The following is a 21,679-nucleotide window of genomic DNA, read 5'->3' on the forward strand; positions in this document are numbered from 1 at the left end:
GGGAGGGGAGGACTAAGAGGAAAAGAGGAGGGAACTGGCCAGGGAGCAATCGAGGGAGAAGGCGGAATGTGGGAGGGCTCAAGGGGACGTGGGAGGGACTAAAGGAGAGGGAGGAGAGAGGGGGGGTCCAGTCTCCCCTGGCCGAGCACTTTTTTTTTGAAAGTCCTAGGACTGATCTCCAGGACCAGCATTCTTCTCCCAGCCCCTAGGGCCCCCGCTCAGCCAAAGGTAGGGGGAGTCGCGCTGCCGGCAGGAGGAAGGGGAGTTGCGGATGGAGAGGATGGTGCAGGGACCAGGGGAAAAGGGTGATGTAGGATGGAGTCGAGGGGAAGCCAACCAACTGAGGGTTTTATTATTGTCAAAGAAGAACGAGACACAAGAAGAGTGGAGAGAGGAAGCAGATATTTGGGGGGGGGGGGGAGGAGACTGCAGAGTGTTCCAAATAGGGCAGCTGGGAGGACCCTAAGGCTGGGGGCTCCTCTTGTGAGGCCCTACCCCTGGGCCCCCCAGCCACAGTGTCCCCAGAACAAAGCTGTCCTGTTGGGTTGTTTGTCTGAGTTGGGGGAAGCATGTAGGGGGTGGGGGGGCTTGCTGTAGAGAGGCTGTTCTCAGCCCCAGACAGAGGGAAGGCCTTGGCTGAGGAGCCGATTGGCGCCCTGGCCTCCGGTTGCCCAGTGACAGCGATGGCAGTGTTGGCAGGAGACTTGGACAACCCCCCACTCCCCGCCAAGCTTGAGGCCTGGCCCTCCTGGGCCCCTTGACCCTCCAGGGCATGTGAGAGCCTGTGTGCTGGGTAGAGTGTGCAGCGGGTTCTGCATGTATTCTGATCTCTGCCCTCTCTGCCTTGGAATCTGCCCAGATAGGACTCTGGGCTTGGCTCCCATTCAGGGGGCCGGAGATCCAAGGGTTTCCTAAGACCCCCTTGCCTGCCTTTCTCCACAATCAGTAGCTGTCTGTCCTCTGTCTGACTAGCTGAATGGGGTCATCTGGGTCCCTCCCACTTCTGCTCCTTGGCTCCTGTCAATCCCTGTCCTCCTCACCTGTTGCCTGCCTCTCTCCTTTTCTCCCCAATCCTGTGTGCCCGGCTTTCTCCCAATCACCTTTTATCCATCTTCAACATTGTCTTTCTCTCTGCTGTCTCTTTCTCTTTGGTCCCCTTTCAGTCCCACAGTTTCCCTTCCTCTCACCTCCTATCTGTCTGGGTCTTCCTCTCTGTGTTTCTCTTGTTCCATATCTCTTTATCTTGACCATTCTTTGACTCTTGGTCTCTAATCACTGTCTTTTGATCTCTGGGTCTCTTAGATCAGTGAGTGGGGGTAATGGAGGCGATGATGGCAGAACTAGGGAAGGACATTGGAAGGCATAACAACTAATAGTGAGAGTTTTACTTTTTACCAAAGGGAGGGAGAGCCTCTCTCTCTATGTCTCTGTCTGTCTCTCTCTCCCTTTTCCCCAATCTGGGTCTCAGTCTGCGCCTCTTTGACTCAGTGTTTCAGACTTATTTAGTGTATGTTTCTCTCTCACTGTCTCTCTTAGTCCCTGGGTCCCTCTCTCTCTTGCACTGTCTTTCTGTCTCTGGTCTTCCTCAGTGTCTCTGTTCCTCTCATGACCTCTCTCTTGGACCTGGGCCTGGCTCAATCTCAGTTTCTCTTTCCTTCTCTCTCTCTGGGGCACCCAGGCCTTCCCTGCCATGCAACCTGTCAGTGTCTGGCAGTGGAACCCGTGGGGGCTGTTGCTGTGCCTGCTGTGCAGCTCGTGCCTAGGATCTCCGTCCCCATCCATGGCCCCTGAGAAGAGGGCCGAAAGCCAGGGGCTGCGCTTCCGGCTGGCCGGCTTCCCCAGGAAGCCCTTCGAGGGCCGCGTGGAGATACAGCGAGCTGGGGAATGGGGCACCATCTGCGATGACGACTTCACGCTGCAGGCTGCCCACGTCCTCTGCCGAGAGCTGGGCTTCACAGAGGCCACAGGCTGGACCCACAGTGCCAAATATGGCCCTGGAACAGGTGAGCAATGCTCCAGGAATAGCCTAGATATTGCCTAGGTGCCTAAGTGCAGGAAGAGGGAACACCAGGATGGCACAGCCACAGGTACACAGGACACCAAGAACAGCCAATGTCAAGTAAACCCAAGGGTGACAAACCAACCAACATAGTCACATCTCAGAGCTGTGTGACCTTAGGCTGGCCAATGCCTTTTCTGAGCCTCAGATGCCCCGTGTGCAAAATGACTAGATCATCTCTAAGTTCCTTTCTGCTGCAAAAGTATGATTCTACAAAGCCACGTGCAAGGACAGCCCTGATACAGGGGAGCCCTGTATGATTAAAGTATAGCTGGTGGGTTTCATGGGAAGCTGAGAGCAGGTAAATGATGTCTGGATGTCCCAAAGCCAGAAGGGATCACAGATACTGCAGCTGACAAAATCGGAGTATAGGCCACAGCTGAAACCAACAAGCTGGAACTGACTAAGGCCAAGTATAAACTCTAGAACGAGCATGAATGTGGGTAGTAGGGACTTACGAGCAAGTCAAACTGAGACCTGGGAGTGCTTGCACTGTATGAGCCCACAATGGGATTGATGGACAGAAGCTGGTGCAGTCTGCAGCTGATTCTCAATTCCCACTGGCTAGACCACTTCTGGAATAAAGTGTCACTTGTAGAGCCCGCATTTTAAGAGAGAGAGTAGAAAATGGAAATACTTTCAGAGGAGAGCTGCCCAGAGGTGAAAGATTAGAAGCCAAGTTTCAAGGGAGAATAGCTGAAGAAACAAGGATGTTTGGCATTAAAAGAAAAAGCTTTGGATAGCAATTACATGATGGTTGTCTTCAAATATGAGGACAGTCCTTTGGCTGAGGGATTTTTCTGGATGGCATCAAAGGACTGAATTAGACCTGGTGGGAGAAAGTCATAAAGAGTCACAAGGACTTTGTGATGGTTCCAGTGGCCTAGGGAGGCGAGAGGTAGGTGTCCCAGCAGAAGCTGGGTAAGTCCTATCAGGATATGCATGAGGGGTCCCTGCACATTGTCTGGGACAGACAACATTTGAGGGTCCACCCAATTCTGAGAGGAAGTCAGTGCTGTTCATTTCAGTTTGGTCCAGGCAGGAGAAGAACAAGGGGTAATGTGGCAGCACAGATAGGGTGGGCACATGGGAGAATGTGAGGCTGAGGTGAAAGGATCTTAGATTTCCAAGTCTCACAAATGGCTCAAACTCCTAAGCCCCCCATGTATTGGCTGTGAGGTCTTAGGCAAGCTACTTAATTTTTCTGAACCCCAATTTTATATAAAATGGTGATAATACATCCTGGCAGCTCTGTTCTAAGAATTATCATGTATGTACATACTACAGCAGAGTGCCTAACACACATAGGTACTTGATTAATTGTAGCTATCATTGAATGGGTAAGCACTCATCAGAACTTTAGTGTTGACCCTTGATTTCTGTTCATGCTACCACATTCTTGAGTATCCCCAGACCACCACCAACCCTCCATCAATTCTATGCTCCCTTTCCTATTCCCTTCCAGGGTCCCCTGTCTCGTCCCCACCCATTATCTTACCAGAAAAATGGGATCATCATGGCCAGGTGTGAGGCCTCCATGCTCACTCTCCCCAGCATCCCCATCACTCCTCCCATCCTACCTCCCCAAGCCTCTCTATCTCCTCATCTCCCCCTCCACAGGCCGCATCTGGCTGGACAACCTGAGCTGCAGTGGGACTGAAAAGAGTGTGACTGAATGTGCCTCCCGGGGCTGGGGGAACAGTGACTGTACCCACGATGAGGATGCCGGGGTCATCTGCAAGGACCAGCGCCTCCCCGGCTTCTCAGATTTCAATGTCATCGAGGTCTGCAGTTCACAAAATACACACGCACACACACACCACCCAGGATGGCCAGACAGAGAAGGCGGTAGGGGGTTATATGTGGTTAGAGGAGATACTAGATTGTAGGGGATCTCATATGCTCCATGGGATAATTGGATTGGTAGGAGGGTTGGCGGGGTGGGGAGACAGGACGAATGATAGAGGTCCCAGACACTGTAAAGTCCGGGTTTGTTTTAGCATTAGCATTCAAGTTACTAAATCTGGCACAAGCCTTTCCAACTCATCCCTGGTGCCCAGGGCATCCTGCGCTCTCCCTCGCCTCAGATGCTTATGCTGTCCTGGAACATCTCCTTTTTTACTTTCTCTCCTTCAATGCCACTTCCTCTGTGAAGTACTCCCTCATGCTCCAGGCAGAGTTAGGTGCTTCTTCCTCAGCACCCTTAATCATTTCTCAGAGCACAGCATGTCCTTCCTCTCTCATGGTTGCAGGAGACTCAATACACCCCCACACCGCAGTCAATACACCACAGAGGGCAGGCGGGCCTCTCAGCCTTGTCTCAGCCCCATCTCCCCATTGGGTTTACAGCAAGCACACTCCATCTGGGGTCCTTAAGGGTGGCAAGACATATGAGAGGTGCTACTGGAATTCCTTCCTCTGCTTGCGGTCCCATCCCCAGGTAGAGCATAACCTACAGGTGGAGGAGGTGCGACTTCGAGCAGCCGTTGGGCGGGGCAGGCGGTCCCTGCCCGTGACTGAGGGACTGGTCGAGGTCAAGCTTCCTGACGGCTGGTCGCAAGTGTGTGAAAAAGGCTGGAGCGCCCACAACAGCCACGTGGTCTGCGGGATGCTAGGCTTCCCTAGCGAAAAGAGGGTCAACATGGCCTTCTACAGGTGAAGGGATGTGGGCGCTGGGTGGAGCGGCCTGGGGCTGAGGGGTGCTCATGAAGGAATGGTGTTGAGAGACCTCTGAGAGGGTCTGGGCGCTGGGGAACGCGGGCCTCTGGAATAGGGGGAAAATACGGAGGCCCCTGCGAAACTGGAGAGGTGCGACATCTTGTGGGACCATGAAGGGCCCCCAAAGCGGGTCAGTGAGGCTTCTGCTCGCCCGTGTCTGGAGCCGGGGCGGGGCGAGCGGCGGCGGGTCGCGGACCGGTGCCCGTGACGCCATAGGTCGGCAGGCAGAGTCTCCGCGCCCCGGCCGCGCGCCGGTCTCGCGAGGCCACGCCCAGCGCCCGGCGGTCCCGCGGGCGGTGACGGGTAAGGTTAGCCTCCGGCTCCGCCTGGAGCCCGCGGGTCGGATGCTGGGAGTGCGCTACCGCGCCCTGCGGAGACCGCGCCTGGGTGCGTCCAGCGCGGGGCTGGGCGCCCGGAGTCTGAGGACGGTGACAGGCCCGGGGCGCCCGCGGGGCGGCGTGTCCCCGCCAGAGGGCCAATCCCTGAGGGTCGGGGGGCGCCGGGAGAGGCCGGGCCCTGCCCTCGGTCCAGGCTGCCCACGAGGCGTGTCTGTGAGCGTGCGAGCCCCCAGAACTTCCAGACCCGTGTTCCGGGATATCCTTTGGCCGAGGCACCCGGCCCTCGCCATCTGCTCTGGAGCCCTGGTGCACGCTGGCTTCCAGAGTAACGAATCACTGGTGAACGGCTCTGTGCCTACAGCTTCTCGCTTCCCTGGAGCATGTAATTTGGTCATTTTGAGAAATTCAGAAATCTTTACAGTCTCTAATCTATTTTGCAGGCTCTTCCTTAGACCAGTTTTGCAGAAAGACCTCTTGACATCTAGGTGACCTTCCACTGGGCAAACTTTGATTAAAGCGTGCCTAGATTTTGCGTTGCCTTCTGTTGAGGCTGCATCCCACTGCTCATATTGAAGCTGTAATCACCTAAAACCAATTCAGGTCTTCCTTTATCCTCAGTATTGATGGAGCAGCCTGTTTGAACCCAAATCTATGTTGAGTTTACCCAATTAGTTTGATACATCGTTTAAAAACCACTAAAAAGCCATTATGATCCATGAGATTATCTTGATCTTGACATTATTTTCCATTTATCATCCCTCACAGCCTCCTCTGGTCGATAGACATTATAGCTATGCCTTCTGGCTTCATCAGAGTGACTGTTAAAATCGTTGAAATGTTAAAAACCAAAGTCTAACTCTCCTTACAAAACTTTCCTGCAGATTTACATCATTAGTTGTGAAATGTTTTTTTCAACCAATTGGGAACAACCTAGACACTACAATAATGTAGCCCACATTGCACCATCTTATCTATAATGAAATCATGGAAGATTTTGTTAGTCTGCTAAAATCCAGATATACTGTGTTCACAGCCGTTCTGCTGTCTTCCAATTTAGTAATCTTATCCAAAAAGGAAATCATGGTGGTTTGAGCTAGTTTTTACTGAAATCCTTTAGGTTTCTAAGAATCACCATATTTTTTCCTCAATGTTCACAAACTTTCTATTTAATAACTTATAGAATATTATCTGTAGATTGAAGAATCCTTTTCTTTCTTTTTGAAAGTCAGTACATTATCCAATCTCCAGTCTTTTCTATACTTGCTCAAATTTTCCTTGCCTTGGCTCTGAGACACATCTGAAAGTTCTTTCGGTCCCAAGGAATATACTTTTTTTGGTCTAGAGACTCAAACTGTTTTAAAACATCTATGTGCTGTACTCCTTTACTGTTACCTATCTTGGGGCTTATTTCTTTCCCTGTGCTTGTTCTTTATCTTTACTAATCCAAACACCAGGATCTGAAAGATTAATATGATTTAAATAGCAGGCATTTCAAGTGAAGAAAATAGGTGTAGAGATTTATTCATTCAGTATTTATTCATTAAGTGCCTACTGTGTGCTAGGGACTGTTGTAGACACTGGAGATTAAACAGTGAACAAAACAGACAAAATCCCTGATCTCATGGACTGGGGAAGAATTAGAAACTAAGTAAGTAAAACTACAAAATGTAAGGATGGTAAAGAGTGTAATAGATAAAAATAAAGCAGGGAAGGGGTTAGGAAGTGGGAGTGGGATTGCAGTTTGAAATATGCAGTCTCTTTGAGAAGGCATCATTTGAGGAAGGATTTAAAGGAGGTGAGGGCACAATCTATGCAGAAATCTAGAAAAGCATTTCCAGGAAGAAGGATCATAAATGAAAAGATCCTGGAGAGAGAGAGAGAGAGAGAGAGAGAGAGAGAGTGTGTGTGTGTGTGTGTGTGGTGTGTGTGTGTCAGGGGAGGGGAGAGGGCATTTTTGTCATGCTCCAGGAGACCATTGGGGCTGGAGCTGAGTGAACAAGGGAGAAAATGATAGGACGTGTGATGTAGGAAGAGATAGGGAAGAATTGGGAGCAGATCATGCAGGGCTGTTTGGGAGACTTTGGCTTTTACTCTGTGCGTTAAGGTTTGGAGCAGAAGTGTGACATCTGACTTCCATTTTTTAAGTATTATTTTGGCTGCTTTGTTAAGAATAGACTGTAAGGGATGCAGTAGAATCAAGGAGGTGGGGAGACTAGTTAACAGGTTATTGTCTCCTGAAAGCCAAGTAAAGGAAATGAGAGGTGATGGTGACCAGTGAAAGTGGTGAAAAATGATTAAATTCTGTGTATAATTAAAGGTAGAGCCACAGGATTTGCCGATGGAGTCAATGTGCTGTGTGAGAAGGAGAGGAATTAAGGATCATTCCAAGGTTTTGGCCTGAGCTAAGTATGGAGTTGGCCTCATTTGATAAGGAAGACAGTGGGTGGAGCATGTTTTGTGTGGGGTTGGAGGGGGCACTATACATTAGACCTGTTAAATTTGAGGTTCTTTAAGACATTGAAATGGTGCGGTTGAGTGGGCAATTGGGTATATGACTCTCGAGTTCAGTTGAATAAAAGTTCTTAAGTCCTGAAACTGGACAGCATCACCAAAGGAGTGAGTGTAAATATGAGAAAAAGAAGTCCAAGGACTGAATCTTAGGCAGCTTAAATGTCACAAGGTCAGGAAGATAAGGCAAAATGCAAACAGAGAGGTGAGGTAGAAAGAAAACCGGGTGAGTGTGGCCTGGAAGCCAAGTAAAGCACTTCGAGGAGAGAGAATGATTGACTGAGTCAGTGCTGCTGACGGGTCTAAAAACAGGAGGATGGAGAAACGAACACCGGAGTTAGCAACGTGGAAGTCACTGTTGACCCCAACAGAGGTGATAATGAATAGGATATATTTTGAAAGACAGTTGACTAGAGTAGAAGGTTTATACTGAGAAATAGAAGGAAAGAAAGATCTGAATGGATAAAGCAAGGCCAGAAAATGAAACACTCTTAATGCCAGGTTGGAGAGTTTGACCTTTATCTTATGGAAAAATTAAAAATAAAAGTATTTGTAGGAGACAGTGATAAAATAAGGCCAGTGTTTTTTAAAGTTTGCCTAATAGTAGTGAATTGGAAGGGGAGGGTCTAGATGCAGTAAGACTAGTTAGGAGTTTGTTATAAAAATGAAGCTGATTAGGAGGGTGACACCAAAGAGGGAGGGGAATGAATAAGATGTAAGATGACTGATAGAGGATAGAAAGTAAGAGAAGAGATACCTAAAATGATTCTGAAGCTACTCGAGGGAAGGATGGTGCCATCAGGCATCTCTGGGCTTTAAGTTAATACAGACTACCTTTAGAAATCAGCCATCCTTGGGAAGTTTGAGACCCAGGAATTGTCCCTAGGTATGCACAGCCTGAAGTAATTTTCAGAGATCAGGAATATTTGTGTACATATTGAAATCTCTTACTGAGTCTGCGATATGAAGGCTGGAGAAGGAGCTATACTAAGTACAGAGGTCATTCTTAGTAGGAAAAGAGATTACAGGAGTTCTGGGAGATTCTGTGATGGGGATATGATATAGATCTTCTTTTATAGGTCAAGTCAGACAGAGGGAGGATAGGTAATACACAGGTAATACAATTATAGGTAATACATATAAGTAATACATAGGTAATACAATTATAAAGGATAGGCAAGATAGTTACAAACAACTCTACCTTCCATAGAGAAAGAAGATGCATCTGCTAGCTTTTAGAGGAAGTCAGTAAGATTTAGGGAATGAGAAAATCAGAATGCAATGTATTTATCATTTTTAACCTTGATCTAGTAGTTCTGCCCTAGAACATGTGAAAGTTGTAGCATTTTAGAAGAGGAAAAGAATGTACAGATAATTGAACCATTTTCTTTACTTCCCCTTGGCAGGCAAAGAAATTGAGGTTCTAAGGGCTTAGGTGCTGTTTAAGAAGTCACTCTTCTAGTTCAATTCAGTTCGACAGATATTTATTGAACTCCTACTATTTGTCAAGCACTGTGCAAGGTGCTGAGAATACAGAGGTGATGAGAGAGCTGATTAGGCACCAGATCATAGAAGAGCTTATAGGCTATGTTAAGGATTTGGGTCTTTATGAGAAAAGTAATGGGAACCATTACTTCAGTAATGAAGTGTTTCAATGAGTAGAGCTGTGAGAGGACATGATCAGGTCTGTGGCTCCAGAAGATCACTTTTACTGCATTTCTGAGAATGTTTTGAAGAAGAGCAAGAGTGGATGGATTGGAGAGATATTTAGGAAGTAACACTAACAGGACTTGGTTATGGATTGACTTTGGGAGCCAAAGAAGAAAGAAGTGTCAAGGTTGACTCCTAGGTTTCTGGAGTGGATTTTGCTGAAAAAATTGTGAGTTTAGTTTTTGGACGTACATTTCATTTTAGATAACTTTAAGATATCTAAGTAGAAACAGCAAGAAGGCAATGGAATATACAAGGTTAGATGTGAATGAAACCAAATAAAGAGAGAATGTGGAGTAAGAAGAGAAGAATGCCTTAGATGGAGCTCCAGAAATTTAAATGACTAGGTAGAGGAGGAGCCTGCAAAGAAGACCAAGAAAAAGCAACCGGAATTAGGAATCAAACCAGGCTGGTAGTGTTATGAAAGCCAAGGAGGGAGAGAGAGAGAGCAGCAGTGTCTGATGCTACCAAGAGGTCAAAATGTGGAGACTGGAAAATGTCTACTGGATTTATTATTGCCATGTGATGGCTGGGGAAACCAGAAATGACTGGGTTAAGGCATGAGTGGGAAGAGAGGATATAGGGATAGTGGGTGTTGACAACTCTTGAAAAATTTTTCTGTGAAAAGGAGAAGAGATGTGGGGTGGAAGGTGTGTGTGTGTGTGTGTATGTGTGTGTGTGTGTGTGTGTGTGTGTGTGTGTGTGTGTGTAGGAGAGATTTGAACATGTTTAAAAGGGTTCAATTGAGGGCCGGCCCCGTGGCTTAGCGGTTAAGTGCGCGCGCTCCGCTGCTGGTGGCCCGGGCCGGATCCCGGGCTCGCACCGACGCACCGCTTCTCCGGCCATGCTGAGGCCACGTCCCACATACAGCAACTAGAAGGATGTGCAGCTATGACGTACAACTATCTACTGGGGCTTTGGGGGAAAAATAAAGAAAGAAAGAAAAAGGATTTAATTGAGAAGAAGAAGTTGTGTGCAACTTCTCAGTTGAGAAGGAGAAAAAGGAGCATGAAGGATGGAATTCAGAAACATTTAAGGGAAGTGGCCTCAGAGAAAAGAGAGTTGGAATGAGAAGAGGATGTGCAGATGTAGGTAGGTTTTTATATTTGACAGTTGAAGGAACAAATGATAGGGGAAAACAAACACATTTGTGAATGGAGAAATATAAATCAAGACAAATATCAGTACTGGTCCTAGATAAACACCAGGTCCTTAATATAACCTATATTATACCTTATAATATATGTAATTATATGTCGTATAATATATAATATGATATAAAAACCTTATAAAGTCCTTAAATAACTTAGAGAAGAGATAGTTATAAATTTCTAGATAATACAACATTTTTCTGAGTACTACTCTGGTGAAAGAAAATGCCAAGTATATTTCATTTTAGACATGTTTGAGAAAAAGACATTTGGAGAAAAAATTTCACACTATACTTATATGATGAAAGGTTCTAAACCCTTAGTAATATCTCAGCAAAGGGACCTGAGAGTTATTGTAGAATCTTTGCTAGGAATGTTGGACATATTGGATGTTTTGGCAAAAAGACCAACTAAGTACATCCTCAGAAAGAAGCCAGGGCAGGAAATACCAAGCAGCCTCAGCTCTGCTTAAAATCTATAGATTGAGATCCTAGTGCATCTGCACACAGTATACTACGTCCAAACATGACTCCTCCAGAGAAACAGCAGAACAGGAACATGTGTGAAGGAAGGATAACTAAAATGACAACAAGGATCATAAACTTATAAGAACAGGCAGACAAGGCCTGCATTCATCTATACATAATTGGGCAGGACAAAGAGGGGGCAAAATAAAGTCTTTAAAAGCAAAGAGAGAATGAGAGGAGAAACTGATCTAGGTTCCAGACATTAGACTCAAGGCAACCTCTTGAAGAATAAAATAGGTCAAATATTTAGGCCAATTAAAAAGAAATAAGGGTTTAGAAATTATTTCCCTGGAAGTTTGGGAGATGAGCTCAGTTTGTGAATGACTAAGACATATGGGATTTAACTTAGACAGGAAGGGTGCTGTCATCCTAAGCAGCCTGGCCTCATGCTCCTCAGTCAAACTAAGTTAACGTCCTTGGATATCCAGCCTTGGTCCTTGGTCCTGGTCCACTGGCCTCAGGCCTGGAAATGCCAGAAGCCAGAGAGCATCCAAGAAAAAAAGACACAGTCAGCCTCCCTAGGCATGACCAGGCCAGTTCTCTCCCCTTGCCTGCCCAGTCTGGCAGTTCTAACAATCCTAACACCCTTCTACTTACACCTTTCCCCTTAGCCCTCCCCTCGGGTTTAGATCAGCCCTGGTAACGACCCAAGAGTCCCTGTTCCCCACCTGCCTTAGCCTAATTTCTGTAGGTCCTGGTATAGGGTCTCTCTCAGTCCTGAGTCCATGTACTTCACTGCAGCTCACCCATCTGGTCATGTGCTTATGAGGCCAAACAGCTGTGAAGGGTAGAGCCTTGGGAGTATCTGATGTTATAACATCCTGCCATCAGGAACCCTTCTAACTGTTGGAAAAGAAATCTTGCCCCTGGTCCCAACTGCACCAGTCTTTCCCCCTTGGTTCTAGACTGATCCTGACTCTGCCATTGTCTTATCCTCACAGAAAGTTGAGGAAGCGAGCGGCCAAAGCCTCGGCCCGACGCTCCAAGCCCCTTGGAAGGTAATGGGGCGAGAGCCCCGGGACCTCCTGCTCGCCCCTGTGGCCCCAGGAGGTGGATGGATGGAAGGCAGCCTATCCATGTCCATCCCAGAACCCAAGCTGATGAATCAGGGACGTGACTGGAAAATGGCCATTCCAGGGGGGAGGGGAGGGGAGACAGGCATGGGCATGGGCAAGCTTCAGTCTTCAGGAGCACAGGAGGAAATAACGTAGGAATGGCTGAGGAGAAGCCTCCTCATCCTTATACCTCCCCCAAATAGCCTGGACTCCAGCCTCAGCCACCTGCATGCCTCCTCCCCTCCTGCCACAATTCACCTCCCTTAATTCACTCACATTCCCATTCTCTCTCCTCCCTTTACTCTCCTCTTATCTCCCGCCTGGCCTGACATAACCAGATTTCTCATCACTGTTGCTGAATCCAGAGAGCAGCAGGAGCTCCTGAAGCACAGTTCCCTGGTGTGTAGCAGTCAGTGTATGTGGAAAATCTGGCCACCTTCACCTCACCCCTTCCTGCACTCTGCATACAGGGTCCTTCCCAGAAACAGAAAAAAGTGACCCTCTACCTTTCCCAGAAGTCCCTAACCACTGCCTCCACTAACTTCTTTCTCCTTTTTGCAGACCAATCACCAAGCTTAAAGCCAAACCCAAACCCCGAGTGGGCAGGGGCCCAGTCAAGAGGTAAATAATGTTCAGGCTGAGTGGAGAGGAGAGGGACCACCGAGGGACGAGTCGGGGACTTGAGCTGTGGTCAGGAAGGGGCCCAAGAGAGGCCTCCACCAAGAGGTGGGGGAGCAGCTGCAGCTGTTACAAACCACCTTCCAGATGAGTCACTGAAACGTAAAGTAGGGCTCGCCCTTATGTTGATCTCCAGAAATATGCCGTCACAGGATTTCTGGAACTCTCAGTGGATGTTCAGCCCCTGCCTACCCTTGTTCTACAGGCTGATTTATCATCCCCCAGTGGATTCTAGTAGATACTCTGGCACTTTTGTCCTTCAGACCCCACGCCTGCCTCTCTCCCATGAAATTGTTTCCCTAAGGGATCAGTGTTCCCATCCTACCTTTATTTGATTAATTTTTAAAAATAAGTGCTACTAGCTTGGAGGTGAGACTCAGAGTCCCCTCTGGAATCTTCACCAGGGATGGAGTCAGATTGACAGTCCCTGCCTCTCTGGCCAAGTTGACACAATTAGGCTCCCTGTTCCCTAACTTTCCCCTAGGTTCCTTCAGAACCCGAGTGGAAAACTTCCAACCCCAGTGATGTCATCTCACTAGGCTTTCAAAGGCCAAGGTCATTTGCACATGAAAAGTCTCTCTAACTTCTTCAGCAGTGGCTGAGGTGCTGAGAATTCATCCCTTTCTATTGTCCCCTCCTCTCTTCAGCATGTTCCAGAATCACCCAGCCATCCCCCAGTATCCCTGATTCCCCAGTTCCTCCCTCTGGTGGCTCCAAAGGAGCTCAGAATTTGGGGGTATTCTTGTAGTGCCTTCTAGTTTAGGGTCATCTTTGCCCAACAAGGCCATACTCTAGCCTTCCCTGACCCCCACATTAAAGTGCACACTACCATTTTTATTTCGTTATTTGTGGGGAAAGGGGAGGAGGGAGTTTAGAATAGAGATGTCTTTTTCCTGTGATAGCCTCTTTGACTTTCATTTTCAGCCAAACAGGACTTTGGGAGACTATCTGATCTCTTTGAGCTTCAGAATCCACTTATCCTGAGCTTCCAAAGGTATTCTGTAAAGTCTCCAGGCTTCCTTTGTCTGTTGTGTTTATAAACGTTTCCTCCTCTCAGTGTCTTCCTAGCCAATGGCTTCAGGTCATCGTATTTCTTCCTTCATCTGACATCAAGTGATGGAGCACATTACCGCAATAATTCACTGCCAAACCAGCCTCACAGGCCCACTCCACCAATACTAGGCCTCATCTGGTTCCTTTCTCTCTGGGCTCAAACCAGCTGTTCTGGGAAGAATGTACTTCTCTCATCACATGCCTCACTGCAATCTCTCATTCCATTGGTGTCGATAAACAAGTCTCCGCGTTCTCTCAAGCATCTCTCTGCAGCTTCCAAGCTGGTTTCCAAGTTTTAACATCTCTAGTTTAGTCGCATTTTCCTGCTCTGGTGGCTATGGAACATTCTTTCTGTTACGTTTAAATTGCAGAAGCATGGACTACCTTGTTAAAGACTCACAGCTCCGCTCAGGTCTGAAGACTTCTTTACCACTATGTTGTTCATATTCACTCTCCTTCTCTGGTCGTGTGGTTTCTCTAACTTTTGTCTGTCTTGCATTTATACTTGTTCATTCCTACATATGCCAGCCCCAGTCTTTCCTTTGTCCACCGTCTGGTCTGTTCTTCCCATAACTACCCCACATATTCTGGCCTGCAGAGCCTCTGACCTGGAAGCCCCTCTGGCCTCTGAGAAGTCTTTTAGACCCAAGGCTTACTCACTCCTTTGCAACCTGACTCATTCAGTTATTTTAGTGTCAGCATAATAGAAAGATCTGCTCACTCTGGCTATTGAGGCTTCCTGTTTATGTCAGCCACTCCCTCCTGCCCATCTCTTCCAGCTGGGCGGTTCTGGCCTCCCATTCTCTTTGCACAGCAGCCTCAGCCTCTGCCTCCATTAGGACCAGCAGCCTGAAACCACTTGGAACAAGCTTTCTATCAGGCAGGTCAAGACTAGCCGTCCTTCCTATAGGGTTCTTCTGCTGCCGAAGGTCCCCAAGGACCCTCCTGTCTGGGGAACCGAAGCTCTTTCAGCCTGGAAACTCACTATTCCCTTTGTCTCTTTGGAGACAAACATAACAGAGGGGAAGAAGAAGGGATAAAGTGGTCATGAAACGTTGGGGGATGGTGGAGGCGTGGAGTGGGAGGAGGGTTGTGGGCAAAGTGGCAGGAGCATTGTTTTACCCTACTGCACCCCACTCCTGTCCCCCCAGGCTGCTGGCCCAGCGGCAGCAACACTCCTTTGGTCTGCATGGGGTGGCGTGCGTGGGCACGGAGGCGCACCTCTCCCTCTGCTCCTTGGAGTTCTATCGTGCCAATGATACTGCCAGGTGCCCTGGGGGGGCCCCTGCGGTGGTGAGCTGTGTGCCAGGCCCTCTCTACGCAGCGTCCAGTGGCCAGAAGAAGCAACGACAACCGAAGCCTCAGGGGGAGGTGTGTGAGACAGTGACTATGACCTTCCCCACCCCAGGTGGAGAACCCCCTAGCCTGGCCACCCCGTTGACTAAGCACAGCCCTGACCTACGAGGACAGAGAGGAACCCCTTCCAGGGGGTGGGCCACAGACCTGAGACCACCCCCTCCCTCCAACAGAATCTCATTCATCTCCCAGTTCTACTTAGCTCTCTCTGTGCTGATGCTTCCATTTACTGCTGTGACATGCCCAATGTCTCTGTCCTCTAGGCCCTTGTGCGTCTAAAGGGTGGGGCCCACCCTGGAGAGGGTCGGGTGGAAGTCCTGAAGGCTGGCACGTGGGGCACAGTCTGTGACCGCAAGTGGGACCTGCTGGCAGCCAGCGTGGTGTGTCGGGAGCTGGGCTTCGGAAGTGCTCGAGAGGCTCTGAGTGGTGCCCGCATGGGGCAGGGTGAGGGGGATGGAGGTGGGAGGGAGAGGGAAGGAGGAGGTACACATTCCTGGGGGTTACATTCCTTGGGAAGAAGGAGACCCCTGGGCAGACAATGAAGGTACAGTTACAACCTCCTGATCTTTGACCTCTGACCCTAGGCATGGGTGCCATCCACTTGAGTGAAGTTCAATGCTCTGGACAGGAACCTTCCCTCTGGAAGTGCCCCCACAAGAACATCACTGCTGAGGACTGTTCCCATAGCCGGGATGCTGGAGTCCGATGCAACCTGCCCTACACTGGGGTAGAGACCAAGGTCAGTTTACTTCCCACCTTGGTTCAAGTATCTCGCATCCTATCCAGTCCTGGTCATGATCTGCAGTCTGATGGCCCCCCAGCCCACTGCTCCAGCCCCCTGCCATCCTGCAGCTCCTGCCTAATGCCACCGCTTGCTAGCCCTTTATGTACCTCTGAATCACCCTTCAGCCACATGCCTGCTACAATGCCTCCCACTACCCCTCCCCAAAAGCTTCCCCAGTGCTTCCATTCTGTGTCACTACAGATCCGACTCAGTGGGGGCCGCAGCCAACATGAGGGGCGAGTCGAGGTGCAAATAGGAGGACCTGGGCCCCTTCGCTGGGGCCTCATCTGTGGGGATGACTGGGGGACGCTGGAGGCCATGGTGGCCTGTAGGCAACTCGGACTGGGCTATGCCAACCATGGTCTGCAGGTGAGTGGGAAGAAGGGAAGCAATGATGTTGCTTCCAAAGCCTGGGTTGGGATAGAGGACTGTAGAAATGAGTCCCTTGACCCAGGAGGCAGGATGGTGGGGCCTCACAGAAACACCTACATATGTCCCCAGGAGACCTGGTACTGGGACTCAGGGAATGTAACAGAAGTGGTGATGAGTGGAGTGCGCTGCACAGGGACTGAGCTGTCCCTAGACCAGTGTGCTCATCACAGCACCCACATTGCCTGCAAGAGGACAGGAACCCACTTCACTGCTGGAGTCATCTGTTCTGAGAGTGAGTGAAGGGTAGGCTGACGCAAGCCAGGGCACCCCTTTGAAGGGAAAGAGGGCTGTAAGCTGAAGGGGTACTCCTTCCTTGTGAAAAACCAGCCTCACACACTCTATTGGGAATAGAAGCACCCCATCTGTCCTCACCCCTCAGCAGTGACTTCTAACCCTTTCCTTCCTTCCTCGGTGCAGCTGCATCAGATCTGCTGCTGCACTCAGCACTTGTGCAGGAGACCGCCTACATTGAGGACCGGCCCCTGCACATGTTGTACTGTGCTGCAGAAGAGAACTGCCTAGCCCGCTCGGCCCGCTCAGCCAATTGGCCTTATGGTCACCGGCGTCTGCTCCGATTCTCCTCCCAGATCCACAACCTGGGACGAGCTGACTTCAGGCCCAAAGCTGGGCGCCACTCCTGGGTGTGGCATGAGTGTCATGGGTGAGAGGGTCAAGTAGAAGGGGAAGGTCACCAAGGATGGGGCAAGCCTGCCGGGGGGCAGGAAAGGAAACAGGTCCCCTTGTCCCTTGTCCCCACAGGCATTACCACAGTATGGACATCTTCACTCACTACGATATCCTGACCCCCAATGGCACCAAGGTGGCTGAGGGCCACAAAGCTAGTTTCTGTCTAGAAGACACAGAGTGTCAGGAGGGTGAGTTGGAGCCCAGAATGGACTACAGTATTTCCATCCCACAGCCTTGCCTCACACTGACATATGCCAATCCCTTCAGATGTCTCCAAGAGGTACGAGTGTGCCAACTTTGGAGAACAGGGCATCACCGTGGGTTGCTGGGATCTCTACCGGCATGACATCGACTGTCAATGGATTGACATCACAGACGTGAAGCCAGGAAACTACATTCTCCAGGTGCCTGGGGTCTGAGATTTCCAGCTGGCAAGTGGGAGGAGTGTTTATTAAAGAGACCTTTGCATTTGAGGACTGCAGCAGGTTAAGTTGCCTTTCTCCCACTCACAGGTGGTCATCAACCCCAATTTTGAAGTAGCAGAGAGTGACTTCACCAACAATGCAATGAAATGTAACTGCAAATATGATGGACATCGCATCTGGGTGCACAACTGCCACATTGGTATTTGGTGGGAAGAGCAGCCCAGAAAGACTGGGGGATGGGAGGGAAAGGCCTTCATTCACTTCTCCCTATGTGGTGTCTGTGTTTTCCCACCCACCTCTGGATCTCCCAGCCTCTCCCCTTCTACCCACCCTTCCCCACAATGGGTCTGTTTTCCTTCCCAAACTGCCCATTCACCTTGGCAGGTGATGCCTTGAGTGAAGAGGCCAACAGGAAGTTTGAGCGCTACCCTGGCCAGACCAGCAACCAGATCATCTAAGGTGCCACCACCCTCCTCTGCAAACCACCACTGGCCCCTAATGGCAGGGGTCTGAGGCTGCCATTACCTCAGGAGCTTACCAAGGAACCCCTGATGTCAGCAGGCCCACACGCTCATCCAGTGTGCGTTATGGATGTGGAACTGTCAAGCAGAAGTTATCGCCCTCCTTCCTAGACCAGCTGTCTGGATCTGTGGCCAAGCATGGGGAATCTTTGCTCCCAGGCCCAGCACCGAGCTGAGCACACCACAAAGAGCAGCACCTGATTAACCACCCAGGATGACAGCAGTGGCACGTTTTCTCAAATAGGGAGCTCAGGACAGTCAGCTCCAGTATCTCCCCTCAGTTCACGGGGATACAGCTTTACCTCTAGCCTTTTTGTGGGGGAAAAGACGAGCAGCACACCGCCCGCCTCATTTTTTACTATAACATGTTGCTAGGTATAATTTTATTTTATATAAAAAGTGTTTTTGTGATTCCTCAGAGCCCAGGGATTGATGCTGGTGTTTGGAGGGACCTGCCCCCCATTGGTTCATTTCCTTCTCTGTCCAGGTGCCCTCAGAGCCTAGGCCAGGAAAGCAAGGTGGAAATCAGCACAGGAGCCTCATACTCTTGCTGATCCATTCATTCTGTGATTTCAGGGGTCACATATAAGGTCAGTGTTTCCGGTCCCCGCCGGATCCGCACTGCCAGCTGGGATTGGGTTCGAACAGCTTCATAAATATCTTCAGCATTTTGTACCAGCTGCTCCCCAATAGCCAAGATCACATCACCTGGCCGTAGACCAGCCCTATGGTGAAAGACAGACAAAGAGAGAAAGGAGGGAGTAGCCAGCCCAGTTCAAAGGCACATGCACACCTCACCCATCCGCACCTCCCACTGCAGTCTCTCCCTCACCGGTGTGCAGGGGAGTCCAGGATGACTTTATGGATGAGCACACCATGCTGAACATCAGGAAAGCTTGGTTCTCGAAGCTGTAGCTCAGCAAGGATGCTGAAGGGACATAGATCACCTGGTTAACCACACCAAGGCACTCTCCCCATCTTGGATTCACCTCAAATCTCTCATCAACACACTGACAGCTGTATGGACAGGGCATGCACTGGGTACTCCAGATACAAAGGCAATTCACTTTCTGCTTCTGGCAGTTAGGAAACAGGACATGTATATAAAACATAATTAATTCCAAATGACACAGTGTTAAATCAATAGCACTAAGGTCAGTCTAGAATCCTAAGAGAAGCTTTAAGGAGGGAGTAGAACTTAAGCTGAGCCTAGAAAGATGGGTCTGACATTTAACTATAAAAACAAGAACAACATAAATAAAAACATGGGAGTAGGAAATCAGGTTGGCTGGAACAGAGTATATTCACGTAGGAAGGTTGAATTAGAGACAAATGGAAAATGGCCCCTAAACACCAGGTTAATGGATTGAAGGTCAAAGCAGTAATGAGATAAAATAAATCTGGTGGCAAGTGTGCAAAATGGAGTGGGATGAGAAAGTCAAGATGATGAGAGAGGACAGCTCTTCTGATAGCTCCACATGTGAGGCAACTCATCTTAGATAAAGATAAAATTGATAGAATAAAACAAAGCTCAACAGAAATGCCAGCTGCCCACCACCGAGTATACTGGTGGTCCTACATGTCACTACCCCTAAAGCTCATACCTGGGAGTCAGGGTCAGCATCATCACCCCAATGTAGCGGCGCTGGGACCCACTGATTCCAAGATGAGAATCTGTGATAGAGGGACAAATGAGCCCCACCCAGCTATATCCTTCCTTCCCTTCCCCATCCTCCCAATAAACCCTTCTCCAGTAAGGTCCAATGAATGCCCCTTCCCCCCTAAGCCAGACTCACTCTTCTTTTCTCCACGATGCAGAAACTCTCGCAGGCGATCAGAAGGGATGGCAAAGGAGATCCCAGCTGTGACCTTCATGGTATTCACCCCAATCACTTCCCCATCCTGCAGGGACAGAGCCCACTATTCCCTAACCCCAACAAACAGTAGGAGATGGGGGTACCTTAACAAGCGTAGCTGGGAGTGTTGGGGAATTGGGGAGATCAGGTTGGATTCTGGGAGAAAGCCTATAAGAGACTGCTCAGAAACTTGACCAAACATTATTGAATTAGGGAAAACCTACCATTCCACACTGACCTGGGGCAGGGATTCTTGGAAAGAAGGATATCCCACTCACCAGGTTAACCAGGGGACCTCCAGAGTTTCCAAACTGCAGGACAAGAAGAAAATATGGAAGAGATCCAGGGACTCTATGCCTGGGGGCATAATCAGGATGTCCGCACTTTCTCCAAATTCTCTCCTTTCCCAGCCCATAAATGAGTGGCCACGTTTTTTGCAGCCCAACCTCTGTGTATAGCCTTATCCACCATCAAACACAGTTGGTGCCTACACCACACAGTATCTCTCCTCTCCCCCAACCTAGTTTGTCATTTCTGTCACATCAGGACGCACATCAATGGCAGCATCAGTCTGGATGTATTCCACATTGGTTTGGGGGAGGCCCAGGTCTCTGGCTGGACGCTGAGCAGAGCTGACGATGCCAGATGTGATTGTGTTCTGCAGTGCAAAGGGACTTCCCATGGCAACAACAAACTCCCCTTGCCGGACATCAGCTGAGCGTCCCAGGGGCAGTGTGGGGAGAGGCTCCTAAGGGAGAATGGGTACAAGAGAGCTGTCATCTGGAGATACGAGCAAATTCACAGCCCCAAACAGACCCGGCCTGGCCGGACGCCCACCTTAGTCTGAATCCTCAGCGTGGCAATGTCTGCGACGGGATCCACAGCTGTGACCACTGCCTCATACGTGTCGCCGCTAGGCAGCCTCACACGGACTCGGCGCCGATCAGCCACCACATGGGCGTTGGTAACGATGAGCCCGTCGGCAGCCACCACGAATCCGGAGCCATTCGAGATAGGGACTTCGCGGCCAGAGAAAGGGTGCCTGGGATGCGGGGAAAGCACGGATGTGAGGGGGCTCGGACCTCTCCTGCTCCCCCCGCCCTCTAGCCCGCGGCTTCCATGCCTCCTGGTCTACCCCACCATTACCGGCCCAAGATCTCGATATAAACCACGGCAGGTGCCGTCTTCTCCACCACGTCTGCGATGAAGTTGTACTGGCTCCGGGGAGAGGTGGGCGGCGAGCCGAGGACCGAGGCGAGGACGGCCGGAGGACCCCGACCCCCGCGCCACAACAACAAGAGCACTGCCCCCCCGGCGCCCAGCGCCACCGCCAGCCACACGCGCAGACGGGTTCCAGGGGTCCCTGAGTCCTCCCGCGTCCGGGGGTCTGGGGTTCCCGCAGTCAGCTGTGCTCGGGAATCTGAAGTCCCCGATGTCAGACATGTCCGTTGTTCAGGGACCCCCACAGACAACCGGGCCCGGAGACTGGGGGTCCCATAAGTCACTCGGGCCCGAGGGTCAGGAGTACCTGACGTCAGCAGGGCCCGGAGGTCAGGGGTCAACGGGGGTCCCTTCCCCCAGCGAACCCCCCCCAAAGCCCGCCATCCCCGTAGGCTCCAGCCTGCACCCTGCCCCGCCCTCAGTGCAGCCATCAGCTCCGCCTCAGCTGCCTCCTCGCCCGCCCTACACGGAGGCGGCGCCCTGGACCCGAGCGGGCGGACAGCGGGACGCGGGGCACGCCGGTACCTGAAGTCCTCCAGAAGTGCACGCCGGGACCCAGGATTCCAGGAGGCCGGCTCCGCCCCCGCCCCGCGACTGTCG

The 21,679-nt window shown here is 50.2% G+C and overlaps 2 protein-coding genes across 7 annotated transcripts; one reads left to right on the forward strand and one right to left on the reverse strand.

Annotated features, from left to right (window-relative positions):
- The first annotated feature begins 107 nt into the window (after positions 1-107).
- On the forward strand, positions 108-18,422 carry LOXL3 (lysyl oxidase like 3). Of its 4 annotated transcripts, XM_058550848.1 has the most exons (15): positions 108-228; positions 1,679-2,003; positions 3,680-3,843; positions 4,500-4,714; positions 12,628-12,687; positions 14,949-15,168; positions 15,417-15,597; positions 15,738-15,892; positions 16,139-16,306; positions 16,439-16,601; positions 16,787-17,030; positions 17,129-17,244; positions 17,324-17,460; positions 17,569-17,680; positions 17,866-18,422. In XM_058550848.1, the coding sequence occupies exons 2-15, from the start codon at positions 1,691-1,693 to the stop codon at positions 17,937-17,939; spliced, it is 2,322 nt and encodes a 773-aa protein (XP_058406831.1). In that variant the 5' UTR covers positions 108-228; positions 1,679-1,690; the 3' UTR covers positions 17,940-18,422. The 4 variants fall into 4 exon arrangements, with proteins under 4 accessions (XP_058406831.1, XP_058406833.1, XP_058406832.1 ...); XM_058550850.1 differs by lacking the exon at positions 12,628-12,687 and having other exon boundaries at positions 109-228; XM_058550849.1 differs by lacking the exon at positions 108-228 and having other exon boundaries at positions 464-2,003.
- HTRA2 (HtrA serine peptidase 2) lies at positions 18,359-21,598 on the reverse strand. 3 transcript variants are annotated; one of them, XM_058550852.1, is made up of 8 exons: positions 21,005-21,598; positions 20,696-20,900; positions 20,412-20,606; positions 20,083-20,169; positions 19,799-19,904; positions 19,607-19,676; positions 18,835-18,930; positions 18,359-18,727 (listed from the first exon to the last, which is right to left on the reverse strand). In XM_058550852.1, exons 1-8 carry the CDS (start codon positions 21,508-21,510, stop codon positions 18,562-18,564), a joined length of 1,431 nt encoding a protein of 476 aa, XP_058406835.1. In that variant the 5' UTR covers positions 21,511-21,598; the 3' UTR covers positions 18,359-18,561. The 3 variants fall into 3 exon arrangements, with proteins under 3 accessions (XP_058406835.1, XP_058406837.1, XP_058406836.1); XM_058550853.1 differs by having other exon boundaries at positions 18,360-18,727; positions 20,137-20,169; XM_058550854.1 differs by lacking the exon at positions 20,083-20,169.
- Between the last annotated feature and the right edge of the window lie 81 nt (positions 21,599-21,679).

Source organism: Diceros bicornis, chromosome 12, assembly GCF_020826845.1.
Source record: "Diceros bicornis minor isolate mBicDic1 chromosome 12, mDicBic1.mat.cur, whole genome shotgun sequence".
Taxonomy (NCBI): domain Eukaryota; kingdom Metazoa; phylum Chordata; class Mammalia; order Perissodactyla; family Rhinocerotidae; genus Diceros; species Diceros bicornis.